Consider the following 21,137-nt stretch of genomic DNA (forward strand, 5'->3'; position numbering starts at 1 on the left):
ACAATGATCCTCCTGCCTCAGCCCCCTGAGTGCTGGGATGACAGGTGTGCTCCACCATGTCTGGCCTGGAATTCAACCTCTTATGAGAATTATTGGAATAATAAAGTAGTTTACAGAAATCAGGTAGCTAATAAACACCAACATAAAGTTGGATCTTCCAGCTAGAGTTCTAATTCTAGCTCCTGTTTTTAGTCAGATGATCTGACCGTTTCCCTTTGAGACAGTGAAGTCATGTGACCAGTGCTTCATCCTCCTTTTATTGTATGGTGTGAGGTTTGCTGTATGCATCCTGATTCATAGTAAAGTGCTTCTTTCCTTTGGGATTATTAAAGTTGTTGACAATATATGTGTACATCCTTTGAAAAGATGTAAGTCAACAAGCGTAAATAAAGCAAGCCCCAGCCACACTGCCCTATATACACAATTACTTTTCTTCAGAGGTGTTCATTTCTTCTAGTATTTACTTCCATATTTCTAAATAACATGTTTGTGTTAGAGTTCTTCTGCACAACAAAGGAGCAGACTATAAAAGTAAAAGTGGCCTTTATTCCAAGAATGTGGAGAGGAGCCCATAACTGGGAGTGGTCTGGATTCTTCCTCTACCAGGATAGGGGTACGGGTTTATATAACCTCTGACCAGGGTGGTGTTTAGGGTGGGTGTTGATGATGTGCAAGGAGCTGCTTGCAATTTTTTTCTCCTGCACTGGGAAAGGAAAAAGAGCTTGTAATAGGAGAAGGGGGAAATGACCTCAGGATAAACATCCTCAATTTGGTCTTCCAACAGGCCATAATGTCCTATAGTTTATTCTAGGGCAAAACTCTTTCAGCTTGTACTGTTTTTCTTAAATTCTCAGGACATTTCATCCTTGGCTATTGTAATGGGTTGATACTTTGTGTCAATTTGAGAAGTTTAGAAGCTTAACTAAGTGAATCAGCAGTTCTACATGCTAGGGTGTAAGGATATGCCTGAGGATGGCTATTTATGTTCTAGGAGGTTGTAATGGTTGGTTCCTTGTGTCAACTTAAGTTTAGACTTAACTAAAGGACTCAGCAGGAGGCCAGGGTCTTCACTTTGTAAACATCCTGAGCCTGTACAAGAGGAGGACCTGGGGAAGATGTGAGGGTTACACATACTCACAGTATAAGGGAGGAGAAAGGCTTGTTCTCACTCCTGCTCCCTTGAACTGTGTCCCTCAGCCATGCCGCATTGCCTTGGAGCCAGCTGATTGCAGCCTGAAACCTCCACAAACTGAGCTAAATAAACCCTTCCTCCCTTAACTTTGAGTGTCAGGTATTTTGTCTTAGCTAGGAGAGAAAAGTAACCAAGGCAGCTTTCTTCTTTGGAAGGTCAGGACTTCGCTCTCTTGTCAGCCCAAACCCCTCTGGATTTAACTGTTTCCTCCTCTCCTTGTAGTACAAACTTGTTCAATAACTTTTGGTTAAATTTTCAGCGTTTTTATTATTATGACTGTAAATATTAATTCATATTTAAACCATAGGGTACATTATGATTGCATGGCATTTGTCATGTGATGTTTTAATTAATGGTCTCATTTGCTTGGCTAAGTAGTTATTTCTAGTTGAATAAGTTAGAAGTTTCATCTTGGCTCCACCGGAAAGGTCAGGTAACTCATTAGTGTCCTGCCTGTTCTTGGTGACTTTAGTCCTTGGGCCGGGCCCTCTGGTCTCTTGTTCTGATGTCAGTGTCCCTAGGCTACTGCTCCTCTGTAATTTATACTCTGGGCCCTCCCTTTGTCATTATCCTGGGATTTCTTCCACACTACTAATTTGAATTCCTATGTCCATGTTTTCATCTTTGTTGATTTTTCTAATCTTAATGGAGCACAGTCATTGGTATCTTCTTGAAAATGAAGGCTTGAAATGTCAGAAAATGCTTTTATTCTTCAGTCCCTGTCCTCCCCTCCTTTCTCCTGTCCCTTTCCTTTTCCTCTCTTCTTGCTTTCTGTCCCTTGTTGCTACTGGGAATCCTGCATCCTGGCGCTTCACTTTTTATTTTGAGTCTCAGTAAATCACTCAAAGATGGGCAGGAATTTGTAAACCTTCTGACTCAGCCTTCCAGAGTGCTGGGATTACAGCACTGTGCCTGGCTCATATTTAATTGGTGGTTTGGCAGAGTATAAAATTCTGTGTTGATGCACTGATTCCTCAGGGATTTGAAAGAGTTCTTCTGTTGGGTTTTGCCATTGTTATTAGTAGAGATTCGCTCTGTTCTTGCCTCTGTTTTGCAATGGAGTCATTTTTATGTTATTACTAGGAAGCTTGAAAATCCTCTTTATCCTCCGATTTCTAAAGTTTTACAATGATGTACTTGGTGTGAGTCCCCCTTTTTAGATCACTCACACACTTGTTAGGGCATCTTTGTTTGCAAGTTTTATGCTCCTGTAGCTTTGGGAACATTTGATGAATTATTTGTCTGATTAATTTCTTCCCTTTCATTTTTTAATAGTTTTTTTTAGTAGCCAAAAAATTATGTGTATTTATTGTGAGTAATATATTTTAAAATATCTGTATATTGCAGGGTGGCTAAATTAGGCCAACTAACCTATACATTAAACATACTGTTTTGTGATGAGAATGGTTTGAAAAGTTGTCTCTTGGCAAATTTTCAAGACTGAGGTACATCATTATTAACTAAAGTCAACATGGTGTACAAGAAATGTTTTTCTGTGCTACTGGGATTGAACCCAGGAAATTTATATTGAAGTTCCATCTCCAGCCCATTTTTTAAGACAGTGTCTTGTGAATTGCTCAATTGCCTGGCCTGGGCTTGAATTTGTACTTACCTTGCCTCAGCCTCCCAAAATGTTGGAATTACAGACCTGCACCATTACACCTGGCCACGGTATAGCTCTTGAATTTATTACTCTTCCTTCAGTGCTGAAAATTTGTATCCTTTGATTGACACCTTCCATCCCCAATTCTCTAGCTGCTTATAACCACCATTCTGTTCTCTGAGTTTATTTACATGTAAGTGAGAGCCTGTATTTCTCTCCTGTGCCTAGTTTATTCGCCTATTATAATATTTTCTAGATAACTCATGATGTTACAGATGACTGGACTTCTTTCTTTTTAGGATTTAATTGTATTCCATTGCATGCACAATATATGAGTACCATGTTTTCTTTGTCCATTCAACTGTTGATAGACAATTAGATTGGTGCTATATCTTGGTTAGTATAAGCAGCAATGAACATGTGAACATTTCTTTGAGTATACACTCAGTGGAACTGCTGGATCATAGGGTAATTCCCTTTTTTACTGAACCTCCATATTGCTTTCCACAGTAGCTATACTAATTAACCTTCCCATTAATATTGTTGAAGTGTACCATTTTCTCTACATCCTTTGATTTTCTTGTTTTTCTGAAATTCCTATATTTTTTTTTCTTAATAACTTTCTTTTTTCATTGCTTTTACCACTGTTTACTTCTTCTAAGGACTCTGCTCCCTTTTCCCCTCACCTTTACTATCTTTTATGAAAGAAAATTTTATCATAGATTAGGTACTGGTTCATTGTGCTTTCACAATGTGCTTTCACATTGTGCTTTTTTTACCTTAGACAGGTAGCTGGGTAGTCCCATTTTAACTTTGCCCAAAGAGAGGTCTAGGTTTTGTTCATGGCTTATAGGAGCCAATATCTAACTTTCAGGCTGTCCTGTTAGAAGTCTTCTGTTTAGCTGGGACTTTGGACCATTACAGAGTCTTAACAACGCTTCATGATGAGAATTTTGGGTCCTGTGGTATCAGCTTGACTCTAGAGGAGCTAGAGACTTTAGGTCAGCCATCTGGCAGCTAGACGTGTCTTTGTGACAGACTTGGGCAGCTAGACCCAGGTCTATGTGAGATGCCCCAGTTGGTTGTACTCTGCACATATTGTCATCCATTGCTACCAGAAAGAATGAGCTCTGTCTCTTACTCCCTGGGAAGGATGGTGGGAAGCACTATGCCAGGAGCTGTCTGAGACTCTTTGCTTTCTAATGTTTAGTGACTTCTGAATGTCCTTCTGATAATTTTGTTGTTGTTGTTTTGAGGCAGGGTCTTGCTATGTATTCCAGGCTGGCCTTGAGCTTACTTTGTGGCCCAGGCTGGCCTTAAACTTGAAGTGAATCCTCAAACTCATGCCTCATCCTCCCAAGTACTTGGATTATAAGTGTGCACCATCACACAGCTCCTTGTCATAAATTACTGAGCCTCTGATGATTTGGAGAGTATCTCACCAAGCTTTCAGTTGGTGTCAGAAGGGAGGTTTGTTTTGTGGACTTCCTTCAAAATAGAAGCAGGAAGCTCACTAGCTGTTTTTTACATAAGTGATAAGACTTATCAACCATAGGGTGATCTTGCTGGGTCACTTCATTCAAAGACTCAGTTGGTTAGTCTTTTGGTTCTTTTTTCTGGTTTATGCAGAGTTGAGCTCTTGTTCTGTGTGTGTGTGCTGGGGAAGGTGTGTAGACCTGACTACAAGTGTTCTCAGTGTTGGCTTGGGGGAGGGAGCTTGTGGTAGACCTGAGTATGAACTTTCCCTCGCTTTTTCTTGTTTTCTTACAAAAGATCTTGACAGAAGAAGTAGCAGAGGGACTTGAGGGTGCACATGAGCCAGGGCACCTGACACCAGTGTGTTGAGAAGTTAGGGGAAGCTTCGTGGAGAAAGTGATGTAGACACTGACACCGAGGGTGACAGAGAGATACTCATGAGGCTGGAGGGAAGAGTGTTCCAGGGACAGGGTGTTCACACTTGAACACGTGTGTCACAATTGCTACACTGGGGGAAGCAAGTGAGGTACCAGTGACTTGTCCACATACGCTGGAAAACAGCACCAGGAGCATCATGAGAGGCAGTTTGCAGACTGCAGGGAACACATCTCATGGTGGTTGACTAATGAATACCATGTATGCAAATACAGACCATGGAGTTCTAAGTGAACTTTTTGCTTAGGAGCCAGGATTTAGATTTCTGTCATTTGGTATGACAAGTGTGACTTTAATTGTAATACATTTTTTACTAACGTTTAAAAAGTTCTTTGTTAACTGCCTTCCTTTTGAATTTTTTAAAATGGTAATCTGATGAATGTACTCTAAGGAGATACTGAAATTTAGGTTAACCTCTGCTTGTACCTCTGTATTCAGTTAGCAAACTAATGGCTTATAGAACTTTGGATTTGCTTTTTAGAATGAGGTTTAAGACTTTCAGTTTCCCATTTGTCTATGGACTGTTTAACTTTTTCAGCCCACCAATCTTAGCTTTTAATATGTCACCAGACTGCCTTTAAGCTTTATTTCTGTTTTTCTCTGATGTATACTTTATTCTTCAGGGCAAAAAGAAAGAAAGAAATTTTTCTTGAACCAAACTTGAGTTCTTATATCTCAAAGTCTTGCTTTTAGATTGCTGGTCCTGCTTTTACCTCCTCAGCCAGCCCAACCCACCTCCTCTTATCCTTTTACTTTTTCTTTTTCAGCAGTTCGGGGGATTGAAGCCATGGCTTTACATTGAGCTACAGCCTAGCCGTTTTTATTTGGTATTTTGAGATGGGCTCTTGCTGGGTCACCAAGTTGAAGAGGTGAGACTCAAACTTGTGATCCTCCTGCGTCAGTTTTCCTGCAGGGGTTACAGGTGCTTGCCACCATGTCCAGCTCCCCACTTTTTTTTGTCAATGTTGGAATAACTCCTCCAACATGTTTTCTTCAGCTTCTCCACCAGGTACATGCTGTTTCTTAAACTTCCATTGCATGCATAACTTATTTACTGTTTCCTCATTAACAAGACCGTATAAGGCATAGGGCTTCTTATTACTATTTTTAATTTTGACATCTCCTGGTTATGAGTTATTTAACATTTTAGTACCTAGGGAGACAGGACTGAAATTTAATTTTAGTTAATTTGAATTCAAATTACTAGTTGCTTTCCCTGTGATCTTTTTAAGTTCACCCCACCTAAGAAAACACATAGAAATGTTCTAGTTTATGCTGTTCTAAATACGTCTTTAATACCTGTTTGATTTACACCCTTACTTGACGTGATAACTCAGCACCAAAGGCAAAGGAGCCTCTCCATTTGACCATATGTTTTCTACCTGTTTGCCTTTTTCTCTTAGCCATTTGAAATGAATTTTTATTTCCTCCCCAAATTTTCAATTAAGTGAATATTTATTATGCAGAGTTAACAGAAGCATACTTTTAATACTGTCTTTTGGTACTATCTTATGCATCAGTCTAGTTAAATCTGTTAATAGTGCTCTCCCCCCAATATTTCAAGTCTCCAGTCGGTCTCAATTTCAGAAATGTCTATGGCCCAATAATCACCTTACCTGTATGTACAGTGATGTCTTTTCCTTCCAAATCCAACTTCTTTGCCATTATCACCATCTTAGAAACAGGCCATAACCATTTCTGAGTTGATCTTTACTTGTATTACACTGCTTGTACCAAATGCCTTCCCTCTCCTTGACTGTGGTTTATCATCGACTCATCTGTCACAGCAGCTCTGCGTGTGGAAACTTTCTCTAGTGAGCTCAGTCTTCTCATAATGGCAGAGTTGCAGCTAGAACTCTGTCACCTGTCTTGTTCTGCACTGTCATTTTAGCTCTGCTGCCCAGATCAGTTGAGTGATGACTGTCAAACCAGTGGCTGGTCCTTTCTTTCCAGTCCATGATTGGCTTCAATGCAGGCTGTCATCGCAGAGGGGCATCAAAGAGAAGAAACAGTCCATGGAAAGCAGGGCAGGCAGAATCAGTGAAGCTGCAGCAGCAGCAGCAGTGACAACTGCAGCCCTTTTTCTGTTGCTTAAATCTACTTGCATTCTACATAGTGATGCTACTGTGCAGAGCAAGGTGCAAGAATTTAGATACTGGTGCAGTAAATCCAGAGCATCTTTCACTGTGATGATGTAAGCAGCAAGTGTTGCAATCCGTTTAGTGATGGATTCTAGACATACTGGAAATGATAGCTTGCTGGAAGTGAGGTGTGAGCAAGAGTAGATGAGTTTGGTCAGAAGTGATGAATTGGGAGATCAGATTGGTGTTTGGTGTGCAAGCCTTCTGAGTTGTGGTTATAGTTTTTCAGAGGATGTAGTACAATACTCATTACTTCGGTTAGTACTCTAAAAATGCTCTTATAGATGTGTGGATGTGGGATAGGATTTAATAGATTGAGGCAGTGGCAGAAGGTGCTGTATCATTGTACATAGCAAGGCCGTTGGGGCTATGGTGATAATATTGTCAGGTCACTGGTGTCTTGGTTTCTTGAACATCTTTTGGGGTGGAATGTTAGGAGAGTTGGCTGATGCCCAGGATGGAAGGAAGCCCTAGAGCATTTGCCCAGGCTTGTGGGATGTTAGATGGTTGGAGAGACTACTTCTGAATGCCACCTGCTAGTAAGCATGGGCTATCAGGATGGGGTCTGTTTTCCTTTTTGATTAGGCATTGGATAAGGCTCTGTCTGCTAATTCACTATGTAAGTTGAATGTTTCATGAGCCCGGTTGGATCAAATGTGTGATGATACTCAGGTATCTTTTTCTCCAAGCTAAGCCTTTCCAAGGCTAAGGTTGAAAGATCAGACATGATCACCTGATGTTTTACTAGTTCCAGTGTCTGATATGAAACATGAATTTCCAATGATATAAGAGGCACATTTATTGCACAAGTATCTCCGTGCTAGACACTTATACATATGAGAGGGTGTGGTGAATTCCTGGAAGGATTTATATGAGAATTGAAAGCAAACAATTCAGAACTAATAGACAATTCAATGGATACAATTAAGAAGGAACTTTAAAATATACAAGCACCTGTCAGGAAATGATTGTTTAGAGAAATACTGGGAAACACACTTGGTACTGCAGTTAGATATAAAAGCTCAGAAAGAATGAATAGACAAATGGGACATTTAATCTCTTCCTCACTTTTCTGTTGGAGGGAATTGCTAATATAAAATATTATTGTTTATTTTTATCTATTAGGAACAAAGGCAATCCAAATTCAAAATACATCTCCCTTTTTAGGGTTATTATCTATATTCTGTTTTAGGAATAGTGTGGAGGAGGATCACAGAAGCATCCACAAAAACACAAATAAAAGTAACAACAAGGCTAGACCAAGAGGTTTGCGGGGAAAATGTTTTCTATCTCCACTGAGACTTGAACCAGAAAAATAATAATAAAAGAAGATTATAAAACTAGTAATTGACAACACATTTGTAAGTGACAGAAGGGCCTGAATGCCACCAAAACGGCATAGAGAAACAATGACATTTTTCTTCCTTGGAGATTTTTAAGAAGAACATTATTGTTTCTCAATTACACTTTCAGATCTGTGCTCCCCAAAGGTATGCATACTTGAAGCCCTCCACTCTGTGGTCTCATAAGAAGAAGATTCCATGGGCCTGATGAGGTTGTGTGCATTAGAATCACTTCTGCAAAGGAGACACTGAAGGGTACTTGAATGAAATATTAAAAATCATGAAGGACATAACAAAGACCAATCAGTCCTTTCTTTTTCCCAGACCCCATAATATGAGAACAAGGGTTACTTGATGAAATTAAAGAGTAGCAAATTAAGTGCTAATAAAATGAGATAGTTACTTATATAATTCATTGCCATGGGAGGTCACAGAGGCAAATTCTGTGGCTGGATTAAATATGGGGCTGGATAATTTTATGACCATGAATGATAGTTTTAGCAGTCAAGACTCATACTGTGAGAGTAGTAATCCTATTACATCCTCCAGTACGTGGTTTGCAGAGATCTCTGGAAAGTGGTGTTTGAGGAGTAAGAAGGCCTTGCCTTGGGTGCTGTTCTAACCTTGGGTGGTAATTATACTAAAAATTAGTAGTTTACAGGAAATGTCCCCAAGCATCCCATTCATGTTTTGGTCTTGTGTTCTCTTAAAGAGTCCAAAAGTCCATTCTAGGAGAAGCGGTTGGGAAAGACACTGCAGAATTAGATCATTTCTGGCTTTATGAACCACTCAGACTACTTATAGACTGCCTCCTGCAGGGCAGGTGGTTTGGAGTTTTAAATCTCAAATGGGGAATAAACAATTAGATACCAGTGCCATTCTGGGTGAAGGAGATGGAGTAAAAATAGACTGCAAAATTGCACAAAGTACACAGAAATGATGCTCTACCTGTGAGGTTTAGAGCTGTGCCCTGCAGAGTGATGTGTTTGTACCTTTTTGTCTAGTGTCAGTAGTTATTTGGCCATAAGCCTCACAGTTTACACAACTCTTTGCTTTGGTCATTGTTACCATCTGCCTGACACAATCCTTATTCTCAGTATAATTGTCATTACTAGTGATTAAACACACAAACACACAGTCAATCAATCAATAAGATTCTCTGTAGTATTTGGGAAGGGGGGAAGTTGTACTAGGCCTTAGGTAAATTAGGAGGAATCTAGTGTGGCTGTCTGGTCCTCATCTCTCGAACTCTGCCCTGAACTGACTCAGAGGCAGAAGTCTGTCTGACCGCCTCATTGTCTCTGTGAAGTTGACTCAGCACACAAGCAGGAAAACATATCTTTGAGAAGCAGGAGCAGCAGGATTGAAACGTGTACAAAAATCCATTTTATTAAATGATTTCAGCTAGCACAGTGATTTAATTAGAGAGAAAGAAAGCACCCAAACTCTGTTCCTTCTTTAGTGATATTTAAACAAGACTATCATTATTAAACATTCAGATTCCAGCTAGGAATTTCTGTACTGTTAATATAATTTGAAGAAGAAGTAGATGGAAATAGGAGGGACTGTCTTTGGTCATTCCTGGTTTTCTTGCTCTCATCTTTGTGGTAGCTACAAATACTTTATTATTATTTGTGTTATGTTGTGTATGCAATTGATGTTCTTCTCCTGTCCTATTACAGAACTGTGTAATTAAGACATTTTCTTTCTAGTGGATAACTTTCTGACAGTAAGTAGTCTTTGAAAGATCTCTGAGCTGATGTTTCAATATTTTGGAATCCCTAGAGGGATGATACAGAAATGAGCTTATTGGCAGAAAGTAAATAGTAATACATACGGTGTCCTGTAGCTACCCGTTACTGGGTGCCACTGAAATACATGAGCACCAGGCCTGGTGTTGGATGTATGGCCCACAGTGAGGAAGGCCATGACTCACAACGCGGTGAGTACAAGGACCCACTTCACCGCGACTATTTGATGAGTTTAACACTTGCTGTGTGGCTGAGACACATCCAAGTGTTAACTGAGTCTGAGAACTGACTTACATTAGCCAGCTGGGTACAGTCTACCAGAAGCAGAAAGAGAATCTAAGAACAGGTACAAGAAACAACTTTTAGAACAGAAGCTGCAGAGATGTCTTCCGGAACTTTGAGCAGCTTCTCTTTCTCTTTTTGCTAACTTCTGTTCTATCAATATTGTTATTTCTAATATGTTTTGAAAAATTCTCCTTTGATGGGCTGTATCCTGTCCTATCTAGTAGATATTAATCTTGTCAGTAAAGGGGTAGTAATCAAGGATTCATTCCTGTAAGCCCCTGCATTAATTCACGTAAGTATTTATTAATCATTTGCTCTCTGGGACTAGACATCCACAAATAAGTCTTTGCTGTCAGGGGCACGTGGTGTGGGGTGCACAGCCTCCCCTCCCCCAGTTGTTATTACTGTCTGTGTAGGGAATCAATACAGGTTCTTCAAGTTCCCAGTGTACTTGATGCATGTGAAGTATGCCTTATGGTGACCTGCCTCCCTCCCACAAGGCTATGTATTTGTTGGGTGAGAAAAGAAGCATACGTTTTAAAAGAACATTGATATCAAATGATGAATGTGGCCTTTCAAGTACCCTGTAACTAGAGGCGACTGTGTTTAAACTTTTTCAAAAAAGCGTTGTTCTGTCTCCTTCAGACCTTAGCTGGATCTCCAAAATACAGGTGAATCAGCCGGCAGTTGTGAGGCGGGCAGAACAAATCCAGGCTCGCAGACCTGTGAAGAAGGAATGGCAGGTAAGGGTTCTTCTGGAGCTTTCTGTCCCCGTGTGTCACAATGCAAGGCCTCTTCCCTCAAGGCCGCGGTATTGAATTCTGCTCAAGATGCATCGAAACTTAAAAGATTGCAGCTGTCCCTGACTTATTTTAATAATTCATATATGATGATGACGGGTTGGAGAAAGATAACACATTTATCCAAACAAGTTAAAAATCCTATCACTCTTGAGTGGCAAAACCGCAAATGAATTTGAGGCATCTTTATTCATGAGTGAATTAAATGGCGTATTTTCTCATCATGCTACTCAGTTTCTTAGACATGCCTTCTTCAGTTGTCGTCTATTTTAATTTTAAAGCCATAATATCTAAGCCTGATATGTCCTCTGTTGAGACCTGGAGGTATAAAAATTGACCTGCTTTGACCATCATGTTTACCTTACTGTTATTTTCAATAAATCATGTTTCAGAATTCCCGAAATGATGTTTTGCACGGTCCTTGTGGTCAGCGTATTCTTCAGCGTATACCAGCCAAAGACGTGCTGTGCAGGACTAAATGAAATTCAGTGTCCCTTCCTGAGGGAGACAGGACACTGATTTGACTCCTTCAGAGTGACATTTCACATTTCGCTCATCTTTGGAAATAGTCTGATCAAAAAGATAAAAGGAAATTGATGAGAATGAGTCGTGAAATAACGATGTGTTTGTTTTTATAAAATGGAATTGAGTTAAATTGAAAGGAAGCAACAAGTCACTTAGACTTTTAAAAATAATGTCACATCTCTGACCCTAGAGTGGGAGAGAAAATTAAGATAGAAATCTTGCAGCTTTCTTCCATTAGTGTAGCCATTGCGGGTTCCACAGTAGATGGAAAGGCAAAGTCAGATGTGAGGGCGTGTGGTAAATTAGAAGTTTCAATTTGGGATATCTGTGGGAGAAAAAAATTGAAGGCTACTTTTCCTGCTTTATGTTGGTAAAGTTCATCTTAAATTATGGTTCTATCCTGTATCATAACCTGCCTTTGAACCTTGTAAATGTCAGATATTAGTATCCATATTTGTCTGATGATTTTCTACTAACAGAGTTGGAAATTAATGTTATTTTTTTATTTGCATTTTGTTTCTTTTCTTCCTACCAGGTTGCTTGGCTCCTGAAAGCAGTTACGTTTATAGATCTCACTACACTGGCAGGTGATGATACCTTTTCCAATATTCAAAGGCTCTGTTACAAAGCCAAATACCCAATCCGGGAAGATCTCTTAAAAGCCTTAAATATGCATGATGAAGGTAATGTTCTATATAATGCATTTGGTGTTTGCCTGCTTATAGTACTAATTATTAGCTCTAAGAGAGCTTAAGACTCCGCTGCAGAGTTGACAGCAGTGATAAAAATTGGTGATTAAAACTCTGGCCATGTGTGTATAAACATAATTGAGATTCTTCCTTGAAAGATAGCATGAAAGGAATCTGAGACTTGTTTTTAGGTCAGTTCTTTCTATGGGTGGATTGAAGTTTGCAGTTGAGAGTTTTCTTATATTTCTTTTCAACTCTTCACCTTTGGAAGTTTTGTATCTAGTGACTAAAATACTGATTCTGATTCCCTAGCCATCTATGAAAAAGACAGTCTCATTACTTAATAATCACATCTCAAACATAAAAGTATTTTCTCTGAGTAAATGAAATACTTTAGAGAATAAAACGCAAATCGTAAATATTGCATGCTTGTATACGAGGTCTTTCACTTCCTCAGTAGGCACAAGAGAAAGAATTTCTAAAGTTGCCTTAAATTTGGAGCTAATTTTAGAAATGGAGTCTCTGTCTCTGACTGAATCCAGGGCTGCATCCCCACTCCATTTTAAACATTTTTTATTTGGAGACAGGATCTTAGGTTCCAGAGGTACCCAGCTCAGGCTCTGACTTGTGATCCTCTTGCTTTGGCCTCCCAGAGTGCTGGGATTCCAGGCATGCATCAGCCTGTGCCTGGCTCTTCCCCTTCCTCTCGAAGTGAGGAAACTGAGAAGTGGAAGACTCAAAGGTTCTTCCAACATGGCATGTCTTGCTGTTTAGCAGACTGGTTTAGGAGCCGGATCTCTCTGCGGACAGATGCTTCGTGGTTCCAAAGTGCCTGCCATCTATCATACATGTGAATAGAGATGTCACAGTGACCTGAGGCAGGCATCATAGTAGTTTGAGAAGTATTGATTGTGTTTCTTTCTAGTTGACCATCAAACACCTTATTGAGACTGTGAGTGTGAGTGAGTGACTGGCCACATGCTTAGTGTGTGTGAGGTCCAGGGTTCAAGCCCCAGCACCAGAAAACAAAGCAAAAAACAATCAGAAATCCTCTGCTAAAAGTAACAACTTTGTATGAGGTTATGATGCTGCTTAGTTTTATAGTGGCTTATTTTTAATTTTTTTAAATTGAAGAGCATACACCTTCAGCAAGGGCTCCAGGCTGAGGTTTTATTTTCTACAAAAGATGAAAGAGGTGTAGTTAAATGTCACTTTGTTGGAACCCTATAAATTTCACTTACTTTTTTTATATCATACTTATATTACATTTCACTTACCTTACATCTATTGTCCTCTTAGAATGTTGTACAACCTAGATTTTATCTTCAACATGAAATGAAGTATTTTCATTGACTATTTTTTAAGGAATGTAAACAAAATAGTGCCTCAGCTTAACCTCAAAGAACAATGTATCAAAATGATTTCCATTAGCACAGCAGTCAAAAAAGGTGTTGGAGAACTAAGAGACAGTGTGGAAGTAAAAACCTTTCAATGTGTTGCTGCATGTGGGGGAATTAGTTTTTCTCTTATTTTGATTTCTGCCAGTGTTGTAGTATAAACCGTAATTAAAAGCATATTGTGATATTGTGTGAGTTGAACCACATATAAAGTAGGCTGTTACGATTTCTTGCTTCAAAGGCATCACTACGGCTGCTGTATGTGTTTATCCTGCTCGAGTTTGTGACGCTGTGAAAGCCCTAAAGGCTGCGGGCTGTGACATTCCGGTGGCATCAGGTGAGTTTGGTCATGGCCTTCATTGTTATTTTTGAACAGGTTTCTATCTTCAACTCAGTGTGGGATATTATGCATACATTTATACTACTGTTTAATTTTACATTAGTTATATTGATTCCTGATTTTAGTACTTTTTCCTTATTTGATGAAGAGCAGGCCTTCAGTCCTAGGAATATAGGTCTGTATCCCCATCCTTAAGAAAACTTGGTTCGTGCAGGAAGGATAATCAGGTTGAAAAATTACAACATGTAATGTATTTACATATGCACTTGTGCATATTATTTTGGTTTAGGTCTGTGTGTGTCACACAAATACAGGAATAAAGACATGCAAAAGGCACAGAAGTTGTAACTGAGCAGGCAGTGATTTGTTTTGCAAAGGTTGCTGACTCTCAGCAAAGGTGATCATTATTTTAGGTTCTGAAGGTTGCAGAGGAGGTGACAGTGTTGGTTGGAGGGAATGGCCTTTGGCCAGGAGCTAACAAGTGAAGCCGCAGAAGCACGTTCAGGAAACTGAAAGGTGTTGGCAACAGGAGGGTCCAGGGGAAGGGCAAGGTGGGAGCGGTGGGAGTTGGGCGCAGTGGCCTGGGTCCTTCCTGCAGTGCCGTGGTCGTTGAGCTTTATTCTGACAATGAGTGTAGCTCAGAAAGGTTTTAAGTAGAGTCGTGGCTTGCTGAGCTTCTTGGCATAGCTGGTGGCAGGGACAGGTTAGGAAGGGAGAAGTGGAATTGGGGGAGTCATCCCAGCCCCTGTGGCAGAGGAGAGAAGTGCAGAAGACTCATGAAAGATGGCACTGGCAGGAGTGCCTGGCTCCAGGTGGAGTCGGGGGGACTTGGTAGGCTGGAGAAGGCGTTCCCAAGTCTGATTTGAGTGAGTCTGTCTGTGGATGGATGGACAGACAGATTCAGAGTTAGATTCTGCTTTTAAAGATGTTGGAAGAGTATCCTGCTACTTTAAAAAAAGTGGTCTTTAAAAAAAAATGGAGGTAACTTGAGACTCAACTCATAAGTAAAATAAATCAGACTCACATTTGTGAATACCGTATGGTCTCTCTAGTATAAAAAATAAATAATAATGAAAAATCGGAAGAGTAAAAGATCCAAAATGTGTAAAAGATATTGTAATAATGAAAGAAAAAAGTGCTCAAAAGGAAAGAACAACTTGTAGGTGTACACATATAACTGTATGTATAAGTGTGCAACATAGATAACCAGACTACTAATTCTGTTAGTTCATCAAAAAGAATAGCTTGTGCTGTCATTGTTTGATTGTCTGTTCATTTTTTTATGCTTAGATTTTACACCTTGAACAACTACTTCTAACTAAAATAACACTATGTAATATATTACTAGTGCTGATTTCTTACTATTTTTTTTTTGAAATTCTGTATTACTTCTGCCCTTTTTATATTTTGCTTTTTTTAAAAACATCTATTTAAAATCTGTTAAAATCTAATAAAAATCTAATCTGTTTTGTGAGGAACACATCAAAAGAAATATGGTATATTGTATATACAACTTATTTGTAAGAATCCTTAAAGCTTTTGGAGACCTTCACTTTTCATCGGTCTCATCTGTTCAGTTTTTTATTTGTACAACAGGGAGGTGTGTTTCCCACTAAGACAGCAGACCAAAGGAACTTAATAACGTCAAGCAAAGACAGTCGGTTCTTTTTTACAGACGGGGTGAAATGAATGGTAGATACGAAGTTATTAATACTTTCCAAAAATGTTGATGTTCTTTCATTTTCTCATTTAGGAAGGATAATCTTTTACTTTTTCACAAGTGCATATACATGTTCATTTTTCTTATTTATTTCTATTTTTTTAGTTGCTAGTTCTGTTCTCCAGTTCTCTGGATTGATTAGGTGTTTTTCTTCCACTTGAGTGTTCTTCCCTTTATTCTCATGTGCCTAGCTCTTTGTTTTAAGACAGAACATAGTAAGAAATTATATCTAAATGTTAAATATTATAATCTGCTTTCTGCATCTAAAGAGGTTAGTGCACAAGTGAATAAATCAATATTAAATCAACCGTAAGTGAATAAAGGAGGACGGCCAGCTTGGTCAGGAATAGGATCCTGAATTAACTAGTCTTCATCAAAACAACCTACAGCTACTGTTTGATGATTGCTGCTGTGTTGAGAACACATTTTTTAAATTGCTACTTAGTATGCCCTCCTAAGCCTCTCTGCACATCTTAATTTGAGGTCTTCCAGAGAACGTAATACTTGTCCTAACATCAAAGCAATGTTAGAACATTTTCTTTCTTCACATTTATGTTATGTATAAGTGAAGTCCTTCTTTTTTTTTTTTTTTTTTTTGTCTTTTTGAGACAGGGTCTCTCTATGCAGTTCAGGCAGGCCTTGAGCTCACTTTGTAGCCTAGGCTGGTCTTGAACTTGCCACGATCCTCCTGCCTCAGCCTCTTGAGTGCTGGGATTACAGGCGTGAGCCACCATGCCCGGCTGTTTTGCTTTTTTGAGACAAGATCTCACTTTGTAGCCCAGGCTGGCCTTGAACATGTCATCTTCCTGCCTCAGCTTCCCAGATGCTGGAATGATAGGTTTATGGCACTATGCTCAACTCTATAAATGATGTTCTCAAGTGACATGAGTGCTTTAGTTTCTAAATGTTGGGTTTTTTGGGGGGGGATGAGTTGGAAGTGAAATTTCTTGATTGAGTTATTAACCAATTGAAATTTGTTTTTATTCCCCCAATCTCTATCTCTCTATCTTCCTGTCTCCCTCTCTTTCTTCCTTTTTTCCTTCTTTTCTGTTTAGTGGCCACTGGCTTTCCAGCTGCACAGACTCACTTAAAAACACGGCTAGAAGAGATCAGACTGGCTGTGGAAGACGGGGCTAAGGAAATTGACGTGGTCATTAATCGGAGCCTGGTGCTGACTGGCCGGTGGGAAGGTGGGTTCTTGTCCTTGCCTAAGACGGAAGCCCCGCCCGTCCCTGGGGGGATCAGATGGAGAGTGGTGGGGATCTGGGAAGAGGCAGCTGGCTTTGGAGATCCCTGTTGGAGGTTGCAAGCCTGGAGACCAGAGTATGGACTTAGGAGAAAACATGGCTGATTCCTCACCCTTATGTCCCATCTGGGCAGTTTCCTATCTGTGTGAACTTTTTATTTCCTTGTTGGTGCTTGAGTGTGTAGTTGTTTCCATACAATAGATTCCCAAAATTTAAAAAATTTTGTACTACTATTATGCTTTTCTTTTAGAAGGGAGTAGTTACTGTGTAACTCGATACTGTTCTGTTACTCAATGCATGAATCATTCAGGCAGGTCTTTTATGCAGTTACTTTACTTGTTGGATTGCTTTTCTGGTTTTTTTTTTTTTTTTTTTTTTAAATTTTGAAAGTAGTAAAAATGCAACAGCACAAGACAGAACAAAGCCAGTGGAGACAATGCAGTGAAATTGGTACAGGATTTCACAGTAGGATACTGGTATAGTAGTAATAGGTACTATTGTATATCTCTTTAACTTCACAATAGTTGTCCAGTCAATTAGATATAGTGAAATCAAACCAAAAATAGAACATTATAAAACCAATTGAGAATACTGAATAGAGCAAAAGAAACATAACAAAACAGTGAAAACAACCTATGCCTTCAAACAGAAGTTAGAAGGAAATCCCCCATATTTGCTATACTGCGTATGATCATCCTCCCAAGAGATGCTGAAACATCTATCCCCAGTAGCTAAGGGGGGAGGGGGCAGGTGGGAGAAGGGTGCTTGATTTTCAGGTTGCATGGCAGTAGGCGCACAGGTAATGGTTCTTCTCCAGGCCCACGCTGCCGGCACTTACCAAGAGGGCGGGTGAATAAGCTGCCTGAGTCCCTCCATGGCCGGATCTCGGGGGCTCTTTTCTTCGATTGCTTTTCTATCCATCAGTTCATTTTCAGTCTCTGTCTCTGTCTCTATCTCTCTGTCTCTCTCTCCGTCTCTCTGCCTCTGCAGTACAGAGGAACCCGGGTTCTTCACATTGAGTTATGTTCCTAGACCTTTTTATTTTTTGAGAAAAGGTGGGTACAAGGTTGGTGGGGCCTCCCAGAGTCGTGCGGTTATAAGCATGTAGCACCATGCCTAGCTTTTTTTTTTTCTTTTTATTTTTTTTGTCTTTTTGAGACGAGGTCTTGTTTTACAGTTTAGGCTGGCCTTGAGCTCACTTTGTAGCTTAGGGTGGTCTTGAACTTGCAGTGATCCTCCTGCCTCCTGCCCTGAGTGCTGGGATTACAGGTGTGCACCACCACCACCAGCTTCCCAAACTTTGTCTTAATAAGGTGGGGAAAGCCTTTCTTTTTTATGTTAATCTTTGTGGATCTTGAGGATGTGGTTTATTAATAAGTTGATCAAGTTTGTTTCTACGCCTAATATTCGTACATGTTATTTACATATTATTTCATATTCACCTTTGAGATTAAAGACTCACTATCATACTAGATTACAGTAAGATAGTGCCTATCCTACTAATGACACGTATTATAATTAGACATTAAAAAATCAAATAGACTTGCCTTCAATGTATTTTATGTACTAAGGATAAAGAGATTGATAATGAAGAAGACATTGATAATGAAAGCACAGTTTTTGCCAAAAATGTCATTATAACAAGTAATAAAAAATAAACCACAAATTAAAGCCAAATATATATATATATATATATATATATATATTTTTTTTTTTTTTTTTTTTTCAGTTTTGTTTTGTTTTGTAAGTCAGGGTTTCATTATATTGTCCAGACTGCCTCAAACTGGTACTAGTGATTTTTCTGCCTCAGCCTGCTGAGGGCTGGGATTACAGGTGTGCATCACAGCACCTGGCTAGTTATGTGTGTGTCAATTAAAAGCCATACTTTATTCTAATTATGAAAATTCTACCAAAACACTTAAAAATTCCAATTAACATTAAAGGAAATGGATAATCTTCATAATTTTATTTCTAGAAATTACCTCAGGTAATACGATAATGAGTATCTTTCTAGACTTCTTTCTCTGAATACACACACATGCTACTTATTCACTTTTTAAAATGTAGCTAGCTTTTCTTTCTTTTTGGTACTGGGAATTGAACCAAATGTTATATTTAATGTATTTCTGCTTAATCTGCTTATTGAACTTGTCAGTGTCTCCGTGATTTCTGTCTGTGACTGTCTTTCTGTACACTGGTCCTCCCTTATCTGCAAGGAATGTTTTTTAAGACTCCTAGCAGATATGTGAAACCTGAGATAGTAAATACACTATTTTTTCTTATATGTCATGCAGTTTAATTTATATGAATTAAGCATGATCGGTGGTTAGTATTAATAACATAGCACAATGATAACAGTGTCCTGTAATGAAAGGTGAAACTTATGAGTTGTTTATGTCTGGAATTTTCCATTAAATATTTTTGACCATAGATGACAATGGGTAAGTGAAACTGAAGTGAAACCCTGGGGCCAAGGGAGAAGCACTGCGTTTATCTGTCGAGCCTTGGTCTGTGAAGCCTGCTTCTGTTACCAGTTATGAACTGTGTTAGGCTGGATAGTAGCGAGGTTCAGCCAGTGCTTTGATCATGCAAATATTTATTCTCCTGCACAGAGCCCAGATGCGGGGCATTTCCTGGTACTGTGGGAGCTCCACAAAGTGCTCGGAGACACAGACTACTGTCCTTTTCCAGTTCCAAGCACATGGCAACTAGTGTCCCACTCAAGGACACTCACTCCATCGTCTAAGGCACCTTTTAGGGCTCTGGATGGCAGTGAAGATGGTCTGTCCTACCTGGAAATTTTATACAACACCTGTTATATCTTGTTGACCTGAGCTCAGTTACATGGCTGCCATGATTGGCTGTAAATAGGCTGGAAATTGTGTTTTGTAACTGGGAGTGTGGGTGACACTCCTGTCCGTTCCCATTCTCCTTGCCTTCTCCCCTGTCCCTGTGCCCTCAGTCTGTACTTACCAACATTGTTAGTCCTTGCTGGGTTTACATTCATGATAGTTCACAAGTATCTTCTTGTTTTCAACTTGTGTTCCTTTTCTTATTATCGTTTCATGCATGCTTTGAACAATTGCAGTCATTCCTTTGTTTTCTTGGAGACTGGGTCTTACTGTGTAATCTCAGACAGTCTTGAACTCATTACATGGCCCAAGCTTTCCTTGAACTTGTGATCCTTTTGCGTCAGCCTCCTGAGTGCTGAGATTAGAGTTGTATCGCCATCTGGGATTTGTAGTCATTCTTAAAAGACTTATTTTAAATAGTTATCCCAGACCCATGTATTAATTCTTCTTACCTGCTTTTAGTCACAGATACTAGTTAAGATTTAAGGGTAGAATAAGAGGAGAAAGTGAGTGTACTTAATATTATGTTTACAATATTAATAAAACAAATCTGGAAATGAACTCTGTGATTTAGTTGGATAAAAACTCCTATGTCCTTTATGTCTTTTTATCATGCAAGTGTACAGTTTATATTACAACTTGTGCTCTTGTCTCTCGAATACTACTAATTGGAAAACAAAACACAATGGGAGCTGGGATTTGATGTAATTGGCTATTCCTTAATGAGCTAGGAATGGTTGTTTTTAAAAACTGATAATTTCTCAATAGCAGGCATTCATGCAAAATATAATAACATGTCTTTGTCTTACATTATACTTTTCTATTAACTTTTTTTTATGGTGCTAATAACCTTTTGCCCAAAAGTAAATTGGAAAAAAACATTTAATACTAGAAATTTATTTCTGAATAGAAATCTATAATCACTTAGGACATTTTTCACTATAGTGTTTTGTCTTCAATTCTCAGTTTGATTACATAGTATGTTTTTTCAGTCTCATGTTTTACCATAAGGCATTTACTAAGACAGGGGCTTGAAGTTAATTTTTTTGAAGCGTGCTGATGAAAATACCTGTTAGGATGTTACAGTTTCATATCCTGGGTGTGTAGGTTACTTTGTAAGTACAAAAAATTTCTTTCTTTCTTTCTTTTTTTCTTTTTCTTTCTTTCTTTCTTTCTCTCTCTCTCTCTCTCTCTCTCTCTCTCTCTCTCTCTGTCTCTCTTTCTGTCTCTCTTTCTTTCTTTCTTTCTTTCTTTCTTTCTTTCTTTCTTTCTTTCTTTCTTTCTTTCCTTTTGCTTATAAGATTGAACTAGGACTACTCATAGAGCTACATCCCCAGGCTT

The 21,137-nt window shown here is 39.1% G+C and overlaps 1 protein-coding gene across 2 annotated transcripts in view; it reads left to right on the forward strand.

Moving 5' to 3' along the window:
• Nucleotides 1-21,137, forward strand: part of Dera (deoxyribose-phosphate aldolase) — a 111,295-nt gene that overhangs the window by 21,639 nt on the left and 68,519 nt on the right. The window contains exons 1-5 of one of the 2 annotated variants that reach the window (XM_013153207.3): nt 5,676-5,715; nt 10,872-10,969; nt 12,087-12,234; nt 13,879-13,974; nt 16,753-16,887. In XM_013153207.3, coding sequence (XP_013008661.1) covers nt 5,691-5,715; nt 10,872-10,969; nt 12,087-12,234; nt 13,879-13,974; nt 16,753-16,887 — 502 coding nt within the window. In that variant the 5' untranslated portion in view covers nt 5,676-5,690. Of the gene's footprint in view, nt 1-5,675; nt 5,716-10,871; nt 10,970-12,086; nt 12,235-13,878; nt 13,975-16,752; nt 16,888-21,137 lie in introns of those variants that run through there. The other variant, XM_003470320.4, reaches the window with a different exon arrangement.

This window comes from Cavia porcellus, unplaced genomic scaffold (assembly GCF_034190915.1).
Source record: "Cavia porcellus strain 051 isolate PalLab524CR breed Dunkin Hartley unplaced genomic scaffold, mCavPor4.1 scaffold_27, whole genome shotgun sequence".
NCBI classification, from domain to species: domain Eukaryota; kingdom Metazoa; phylum Chordata; class Mammalia; order Rodentia; family Caviidae; genus Cavia; species Cavia porcellus.